The sequence below is a fragment of the Gouania willdenowi genome, chromosome 21 (assembly GCF_900634775.1).
Source record: "Gouania willdenowi chromosome 21, fGouWil2.1, whole genome shotgun sequence".
In the NCBI taxonomy this organism is placed as follows: domain Eukaryota; kingdom Metazoa; phylum Chordata; class Actinopteri; order Blenniiformes; family Gobiesocidae; genus Gouania; species Gouania willdenowi.
Window position 1 is genome coordinate 8,724,038 of NC_041064.1, and position 10,250 is coordinate 8,734,287.

A 10,250-nucleotide genomic window follows, 5' to 3' on the forward strand; every position below is an offset into this window, starting at 1 on the left:
TTACTCCAAATAACACAGAATGACAACAAAAATAATTAAAAAATATATACGAACAGCTTTAAATTAAAACAAGCCAACCCGCCAATAGTGGGTAAAAATGATCTTTGGCGGGTAATATTGTAGCGTTACTAGCCATTTTGGCTAGTGAAGAATGAAACAAATTCCATTGTTGCCAGATTGGGCTGTTTTCCCGCCAAGAAATTTTAAGGTTGTTGTGTGTGTTTAGACTTTAAAACGTAATGTGTATCTGGCAACCCTGCTGATTGTACTATTCTTAATTTTCCCATGAACACTATGTTGTGACGTGTCATACAACAACTGGCTATGTGCTTACGTTAGCATGACTGTTATGGTTTGGTATCGGAGAAGACAAACAGAACGGCGCAAAAAACAAACAAAAGAAGCTGAAATTAAGTTGTAAAATTAATTAGGAAAAAACAAACAAACGTGGAGATATTTATAGGGTGTTGAAAAACCTGAACTGCTGCTGCTCACAAAGGGAAAAATGAAAATGAAAGAGCATCTGAAAAGAAGAAGAAATTGAGGAGTTTTATTACTAAATGGATGTCGGATCGCGAGTGGCTGGTATTTGACCATTTGTTCACCTTTAAAATGTACACTATACAGTTTGTGTGGAGTGGGATTTGTTTACATTTGAAGAGCACGCATGTTAGTAAAACATTTTTTCTCTACAGTACATGTAATTCTTAGTACTGATTACTTCTATTCTTTCTAACTTGTCTGGTTGGCTGGGAACTTGAAGAATCTACTAGCCATGCTGGCTGCTGATCTAAAAAGTTAATTTAAAGCCCTGCTAACAAACAAACAAAACGGCAACAGAAATACACAAAAATTACAAAAAAAAAACAATAATAATGCAAAATCCCAACACAAACACATAATGACTCCAAAAAACATACATTTTACAGGAAAAATACACAAAAAGACAACCGAAAGGCACAAAATGCCTTAAAACTATCAAGACAACAACTAATATACACAAAATGACAGAAAAATACTGAAAACAAAAGGAATTAATTTAATACATTAAAAAAATACAAAGAATTCAAACATTGCAGTAAAATACAGTAAAAGACAAGAACAACACAGAGAATACACCAAAAACACTCAAAACGACAACAAAAATTAACAAAAACGAAAACAGTAATACACAAAATGACTCCAAATAACAAAAAACAACAAAAACACAAAAAATGACTCCGCAAACCCACAGTACTAACAAACAAAACAAAATGACAACACAGATACACAATATGTCTCCAAAAAAGCATACAGTTTACAGGAAAAACACACAGGACAACAGAAAAGCACAAACTGCCTTATAACTAGCAAGACAACAACAAACATACACAGAATGGCAGAAAAACACACACATTTAGGATGAAAACTGTTGTTTCCTGAATTAACGCTCAAATTGGTCATTATTCTAAATGCTGACATGAATGATGATAATGTGGCCCTTCTATCAAACAAACACATTTTTGTGGCCTACCTCTGCTGTATAGGAGAAAGCAGATATAGAAGACAAATGAAAACATGAAATCTAAAGTTTCTAAGTTAATATTCCACCTCCCAGTTGCTGTTCAGTAGCAACGCGAGGTTGTCGGGTAATGTATTCAGTTGAACATATCCTCTGGACAGGCGGCAATTTAGTCCATGACAAGACCAGACATATTCTCTGTCTCTGAAAGCACAGAGGAAACCTTATGATGGATCGACACGTTTTTGAAGGAGGTCAAACCTTCTCTTGAGTTTACAAAATGCCATTGGTCACAAATTGATCACAGACTCTGGACGAGTGACTGCACGCCCTTCACAGGGTGACAGGTAGCTGAAACTGTGTCCTTGTGTCTATAAATCTATCTGGCTGTAAACAATCGCATTTGGCAGCAGCACCGATCACCCTCTTTCCTCATCAACCTTTGCTGAATTTGTCCTGTAACCTGTGCCAGCTGTCCGGAGGCCGATCAATTACAGTTCAAACTTGGCAAGTGTTTCTCAATGTCTCCTCCTAGCACAGATCATAAGGTTTGGACAGGCCAACATAAAGACTTAGTGACACTTCTTCACAGCACACTTCAATTCAAAATGTCATCAGAAGCTTGCAGGATGTAAGAGTCTGTTTGTGAACTTTATTTGACTATTTTTTATTAAATTCCTCTGTAAAGGTTATGAGAAATCGTTTTCAAAACACTTGAAAGCATGTTATGAAGGTAGACATGTTGCATAATGTGAGAGCTTGAAGAATGAGATAAAAAAATGTATTATTTGCATGTTGAAATCGATTTAATTTAATTTGTTGATAAAAACTATTTTTATTTTGCAAATTCCAGTTTGTTTTTTTTCATATTGTTATTTTATTTTTTTTCCACCGCAGTTTTTTCGGACTTTTTCGCGTTCCGATGTGAGCCAGTCGCCTCTTTGTTTACATTTGTTTGCCCTTCGAGTAGCTGTATGTGTGCCACTTGCCATTTTTTATTTGCATTATGCTGACATGCTAAGGGAAGAGTTTATTGTTTTTTTAATTGTAATGTTATATGTCATAAAATATGTAGTGATGTGATTCCTTAGTCAGAAAATTGAAGCGACTGTGAAGTTGCTGTTGCACTTTTGCTGAAACCTGGATTAAAGCTTGAAATTGTTGAATGACATGAGTCTCATTTACTTTTTGTTTTGGGATTGTTCTATTCATTTTTCACAGCAATAAAGTTGCACTTTTGACAATATATCTGATGTCTGCAGTCATTTTTAAGTGCATTAAAAAAAAAAATCGAAACTCAAATTTTTCTTTAAAAAATCACAGATTTTTTTTAGGCTAAATCGCCCAGCCCTACTTGTGTCAAATATCGTTTACAACCACAACTATCCAGTTGCAACTTCTCGAATCTGCCGCTACAGAAACACAAACGACTTTTCTCGGGTAAATCTGCTCTGCAACGCATTTTGCGAGACGTCAGTAGCAAAACAGATTTGTGCTTGTAGAAATGGCCCCCTCACATACATGTTCATTGTTTTATTGCTTCCGATTGTTGATTTTGTAAAATACATTCACCGCTTGGCCACTGCATAATCTCCACATAGCGTTTAGCTGAATTTAAACAATTAGAATCACTCTCCGTGACTCTTTTTGTTCATAAATGACTCTAACAACCTTTTTCAAAGAATCTGTGGAGGCACATTTCAGCATCCTGCCTTTACAGTGAACAACAATGACTTTGTTTTGGTCATAGCGGCAGATTGGAGAAGTTGTAAGCGGAGAGTTGTGGTTATAAACGGTATTTGACGCAAGTAATTAAAAAACATGCAAATAATAACTGTTTTTCCCATCATTTGTGAAATACAATTTATTTCACGTGTGTGGATTCTTTTCATACACGAGCTCACATCACATTCTACAAACTCTCACATTTTGAAACGTATTGACCTTCATACATGGCTGTGATCTTTGATCTACAAAGGCATCAACGACTAAGACTAAAATATGGTGATATGATGAAGCTGCGGTTAGTGCTGAATGATGATGTTTCTCTTGCTTTTGTTTTTTTCGTGGATGCAATGCAGAATTTCTGCTTTAACGTAGCGCTTTGCAAAGCCAGTATTATGTTAGTCTACTATGAACAGTGTAGGATGTGTTGGACAAAATTGGAAACAGTTTTCTGTGATTTTGGCATGAGTGTCACGCAGCATTTGAAGGTTTATTGGCTAAACATCAGTTATTTCCTGTGTTGTGTTCCACAACAGCCCAAAGGTGAAGGTGCTCTGTTGGACTGAGATATGCTAAGTGTTCATGGAACCAGTTTAAAGGCTTTTTACGATATGACTACTAGTTGTTATGCTGGAAGTCGACTTCAGAAAATGGGCAAACTGTATCTACAGAATGCAAAAACACTTCCGTATCATTTCACTACTGCCACGAGCCTGACGTGGATACAAAGAAAAGGAATCAACAAGTGGCAAATTATGGGTTCTTCTTCTATGATTAATGCATGTAGCTAGGTTTACTGTAAAAGATCAGTGGGCAATAGTAACCTGTTGGACTAGAACTAATGGTTAGAGACCCAGGCTTTTGACTTAAAGGTCACCGGTTTAAATCCCACATCTGACAGGAGCTGGATAGAAGTAGATGAAAGGAGCCATTTGCCCTCATTCTGATCCCTATCACTGTAAGCCCTTTAGCAATGCCCTTAACCCCCAATAGCTCCCCAGTCACATTCTGCTTGGAGATGGATGTGCTTGTATGTATATGAATATAAGATCACTTTGCCAGATATTGGCAATTATCTGGATCAGTGATCCTGATCAATGTACCATTATTGTTATTAACACTTCAAAGGCTTGGGAGAAATGTATATCCCCATTATTAACAATACAGTATAGGTCCAAATGTATGGCCACCCCCATTTATTTGGAAAAATCACGATGAAATTCACAATCAGGATTGGATCTGGATGAAATTCGGTGAGGTAGTTGAGGAACCATTCTGACATAACTAAGTCAAATTTCATAAAGGCATAAGATAAAATATCTCTATAATACAATGTTTCTCAAATGGGGGTACATGTTCCCCTAGGGGTACGCGATGGCACTACAGGGGGTACTTGAGAGAGAGAGAAAGAGAGAGGACATTAAAAAGAAAATGAAAGCATTAAAAATAAGGGGTTTTATGATGTTTGTTCTTTTAATTTGAAAATACAAGTGTCAGTCTTGGTTTCAAACCAGGTGGAAGATGACCAGAAATGATATAAACTATAGAAATAATTCTATTCAGGAGGCCCCAAAAAATGTGTTTCACTCCACTTATTAACAATGTGTGTTATCACTTATTCATCCATCATTACGCTCTATAGTTATAGTCAAATATGTCAAAATGTTGTGGTTGGACAAAGGGGTACATGGAATCAGAATTAAAAGAAAGGGGGAACCACTGCTATAAGATATAGATCCAGAATCAGTGTATTGATCCGGATCCCCTCAAAAATCTAATGGAATCGTCTCTGGCATGAGGTTAAAATCTTTGATTTTTACAATTTCAAAAGCCTTTAAGTACTTTTGATGTAATCCTGCTAACAGACAAACAAACAATGAAATAAACACGTGAAAATATTACCTCATTGGTAGAGGTAAAAAAACAAATGTTTGATGTAGAGCTTTTCCAAACTGTATTTCCCTTTCTTGTTTCAGCAGCGTAACAAACAAGTCCAATAGTTTATTATGCCTTCTTCATTCACTCGTGTACAGTATATTTCTCGTTCTAATAACCTACTTATCCATTCCTCTCAAAAACTACAACCAATTACCAAACGTATCCCACAATTAGACTTTATATATGTGTAGATACTGTATATAACAAACCAGTCAACCCAGTAACGATGTAGCCTCTCGACCTCCTTTATTTGACCTCATTAACATCGTACCACAACAGGTAGTTATTTATTCATTCATTCACTCCTACAGGCAATCTAGAGACTGTAATTAACCTAACATACATGCTTATAGAAGGTCAGATGAATCCAGAGTAAACCCACATAAATACAGGGAGAACATGCAAGTATTCACACCAAGGCCAGGTGCTTATTGTGTAAGAATATCCAGCATTAGATGTAGATGTGTGACTCTTGAAAACAAAGTTGAAAAGGCTTTTGGTTTGAATAACTACAGGCATATAATAAAAAAACATTATTCATAAATACAGCAGATGGAAAAAATAAAACCACAATTCTGCTCCAAGGTTGACAAAAAGTCCCGTTCTAGGTTAAACGCTAAAAACATGACGTCAGTGACAACGTGACTCAGTGGACCTATTTGAAATATTTATCCTAATGAAGCTTAATGACTTTGAGTTCTCTCAAAATTACCATAAAGACATTTACATGCTTTTCCCCCACTGAGGACATGCATTACTAATGACTTAAATGATTAACATTGTATGCACTGTACGTGAGAGCAATGTGGGATTTAGCTCGGCCTTTATCCTATTACCATTTTGATACATAGGGAAATAGTCATAGATCTTCAATAATAAGTTAATTATTTCACTAAATTGTGCTGTTGATAATTTTGAGTCACATGACATGCTGAGTGCCCTGCAGGTGAAAGAATAAACCATGACAGTAACTTACTGAGGAGACTCTTTGGAGATAGTGGACATATTTTTTTTTTATTTCTGTAAAAACTTAAGTCACTTTTTTTTTTTTTTTTAAAGAGATTAAAAAAAATTGAAAAAAAAAAAAAAAGGGAGAAACAAGCAGGACAAGACAAATAGTTTGTATCTTAAAGTACATGCTGCAAATAGTGAGACATAGTTTGTTGGCAAAAATATATAATAAATATATGAAAAGACATGACATTTTCTGTCTTTTAAGAAAAACTAAATAAACAAAAGAGAGGATTTCACGTCATACTGTATATGACGATGATTGAAAGCCGCGGCTCGTGCGTAGCTCTCTTTGTGAATAGCAGTTACATCATGAAGGAAAGCTGAGACGTCATTTAACTAGATATTTGAGTTGAAATATATCGTGGTTTTGTACTAACCACTATGATCTGAAGAAGCCGTTGGTAGAATTTCCAGCGGCAAAGATACTTATGTTCTTGGCGTAGCTGGGCTTGCGTAAGTCATCAGGGCAGTACGCTAAATGGGCGGAGCGTGTTACCAGGGCTCCTCCCGCCAGACCCTACTGCGCAGACTCAGGCTCCAAATGACGTCAAATTTGCAAAATGGAAGCGCCTCTAAGCGCTGTATTTTGGCTTCAAGAACGTTGAGTGGGAACAGCTACAGTGCACGCCCACTGTAGCTGAGGACACACTCAGTGATCATCTAACTGTGCTTTTTATGCTGTTCTGAGAAGTAACAAAAGCAGCGACTCCTAAAACAAGTATTTTCAAACAAAATAAGCTATAAAACTATATATACTGTATATACAGTATATTGATATAGGCAATATTGTCATTTTTCTTATCGCCAAAATAGAAAACTCAATATATCTTGATTCTAGATATATTGCTCAGTCCTAAGGGAGAATATGAAAAGAGAGGGCACCTCGGTGAAGGGAAAAGGAACAGGGGAGAGGGAGTCAGGGTAGGACAATGGACAATGCTGAGAGTGCAATGTGATGCTACATTTGTGCATATTGTGTTATGGAGTGTAATCAATTAAGCTAGTCTGGTGACAAATGTGGAATTGATTATGGGTGGGGCTTCTGGAGCAGTTAAGACACGCTCAGTCTATACTATAAAATCTTCAATGAACAATTTATGGTACGCTAACTAGCTACTCTCTATTCACACTTCTCTCAATCCAACCTACTCACTGTGGATTTTAGAGCCCACAGGTGCTTGTTTATATAAAAGGGGCGGGGCCAACTGTGCTTGTTTGTGATGCAAGATGGTCCCAAAACATCACATGATCTTGTTCTCAGCCAATAGCAAAAATCAATTATAATAGCCGGGTTGTAACCCATAGAGGGCAGTCACTCTGACATTTTATAACAAAATATACCAAATTTAAATACTTTGACTAAAATGTTCAGAGTTGGACCAGAATCAATCTACAGCACGACATCATACCCAAATACATTTGTATTTAGCAGAAAAAAGCGGTTTAGGGGTTTAGTTTCTATAGTATATTGATGGTGGATTGTGAACAAATCTAATTCAAAGACATTCATGTATTTGTTGTTGTTGTTACATGAGGTATCCTAGCAGCAAACCAATTAATACAAGCAGCCTTTGATGTTCCTGATTCAGATGGATGATGAACTAAGAAGCTGCACAATCTAAATAATGATCTTTTCTTTAAAACTGTGTATTACAAAATGCTTGGGTGGAAGAAAATCAATATGAAAATGTCAATAACGGGTCACGTTTAGGTTGAGCATATTTTCATTTATCAGGCGGCTGTGCCAAAACGAAGCGTGGCATCGCCGTTTCAGGTCGACTCCCGATAGTGTTTCATGGTCTTGTAGCGAGCCTTAAAGTGAGCACGTACTAAATCAAACTCACAGGGTCACTAAGATGTCCATGAACAATAGCTGTGAAAGCTACTGTGTCTCCCAGAGTTATGGGACATATGAGTTTTTATGACTACTCAAAGAGAAGTCTTGTACCTGGCAGATTTTTACGGGTGCTGAGTTTGGAGAGCAATCCAAAGTCACCGCGGCACCAATTGAAAAGCTGATTGCTCCGTTTGAATGAATTAAAGTGGGGGTGAAATTTGCAGCACTTTCTGGCTCATCTGTCTGAAGAAATAGCTTGCCGTCTGTCAAAAAAGACACAAATTGAATAAAGTAATACAGGCAGGCAGTATTTACCTGTAAATGCTTTATTTGTATAAAAAAAAATAATTAAAAAAAGCAACGCTCAAGGTATCTTTGAAAATGTCTCCACAAATGTACCAAAGATAAGCTGTTTATGAGCTGAGATTTGAGCCACTAGAAACTAGTGAATACCAACTATTCAAATTCAGTTTCTAGTGTCACAAATCTCTGCCCATAATCTGTTCCTCTACCTGCGATATGCTGGCAGGAGATTTTTCAGTGCACTGCACTAATTATTAAAACAACCTTATCAACCAAAAGAATAAGGAAGATTCTCTGGCCTTTTCATATAGAGCAAAGTAATTAAAGCCATCCTCACTGGTGCCTCTCAAAGTAGCTCTCTTTCCTTCTTCTTCTTCTGTTTCTCTCACTGTACTCCAGCCTTTCTGCACTGCCAAGCTGCCGCTGCAGCCTGGCAGCCTTCTCTGCTCATGGCGCATTAGGATGCAAAGCGCTGGATGTCGAGGGAGAAGGGGAGACTAACAAAAGAGCTTTAGTGTTGCAAAAACAAGCCCATCGGTGCATGCCCGTGAAAAGATCTGTACGTCTACTCTGACTCCCATAACTCCCCTTGCAGCTCTCTTTCCGCATCACTCGTCCACCCATGTGCAGAGAGAATCTCTCACCAGAGACAAATCCCTTTCTTGTCGTTCTCGTTCCTTCTTCTTTCACCATTTCTCACTTGTTTTTTTTCTTTTCCCCCATGTGGCAGGTCCAAATTGCTTTGCTGGAACAACAATCATCCCGGCTGGAATTGAAGTAAAGGTGGACGACTGCACCATCTGCCGCTGCCACAACGGGGACTGGTGGAAGCCGGCGCAATGCTTGCGGCGGGAGTGCCTTAACGGCCAGTCGTTGTCGTAGAGAGAAACTCTGCAGAGGACAATGGAAAAAAAGCTCAGGCAAGGCTCTGCCGGCTGCGCCATTTTATATGATTGACAGGGCAGGAGCACAATTCTTAAGGAACCTCAAATGCTGTCGAAATTTAAGAGACGGTCTCACACACACACACACACACACACACACAGAGAGAGTTTCAGTGAGAACCAGACTGCACGTTTCTCCTGGATGTTCTCATCGTCCAATATATTTTCAAAGGATGACTTGCTTGACTTGCTGCTCTCATAAAAAAAAAAAAAAAAAGTTTTTAAAGCTCCTTGAACTCTTTCCTAACTATCGGTAATGTTGGATTACTCGTGTGGATTTTTGTACGTCATCAAGCTTGTTGTCTGTTAAAATCACGCAGGTGTTGGGGGAGAAAAGAGATCAAAAAAGAAGAAAAAAAAACTATCCTTAAGCACAGTTTGAAGAACTTTGTGTGAGTGGTAACATCGGCGAAAACATTCAAAACATGTTGTTGTGTTTCACAATTTCCCTCTGAAACCATGTTTACAAAATGCTCATAACACAGAAATGGACACTTTACTTAAAGTTTTATACTTCAGGCTGACATTACGCTGACGTGTCATTAGCATGAATACGGTGTTACAGTATGAAGGCTGTCATTAAGTGTTGTTCACTAAATTATGACACCTTTGGAGTAATGTTGGCATTTTTTGGGTTAGGTGGAGAGATCTAGTGGGGTTGGGCTGGGTAGGGTTAGGGCAGGGTTGGGTCAATTACATTTTTCAATTACAATTACATCTTCAATCATCCATGTTCAATTACATCTCAATTATGCTTACAATGACAGACATATTTTTTCAATTTCCTTTAAAAGTCAATTACAATTATGTTCTCAATTACTAAAGTTCAAATTCAATGAACCACAATTACCGAGCCTGAAATAAAAAAAAACCCATGAAACGTATCCTTCATCATGTGTTAGCTTTCTGTTAGCATCTCTTGTAACGGTTCAGTTCCACAGTGGTGTTGTCATCAGTGCCAGCTGGGAGCCAATGCAATTTTCAAGGG

General features: G+C 37.7%; 1 protein-coding gene across 2 annotated transcripts in view; it reads left to right on the plus strand.

Moving 5' to 3' along the window:
• Window positions 1–9,531, plus strand: part of vwc2l (von Willebrand factor C domain containing 2 like) — a 35,041-nt gene extending 25,510 nt beyond the window's left edge. For both annotated transcript variants that reach the window (XM_028436540.1, XM_028436541.1), the window contains exon 4: window positions 9,049–9,531. In XM_028436540.1, the coding sequence (XP_028292341.1) occupies window positions 9,049–9,200 (152 nt within the window). In that variant the 3' untranslated portion in view covers window positions 9,201–9,531. The remainder of the gene's footprint in view (window positions 1–9,048) is intronic.
• Window positions 9,532–10,250: the final 719 nt, after the last annotated feature.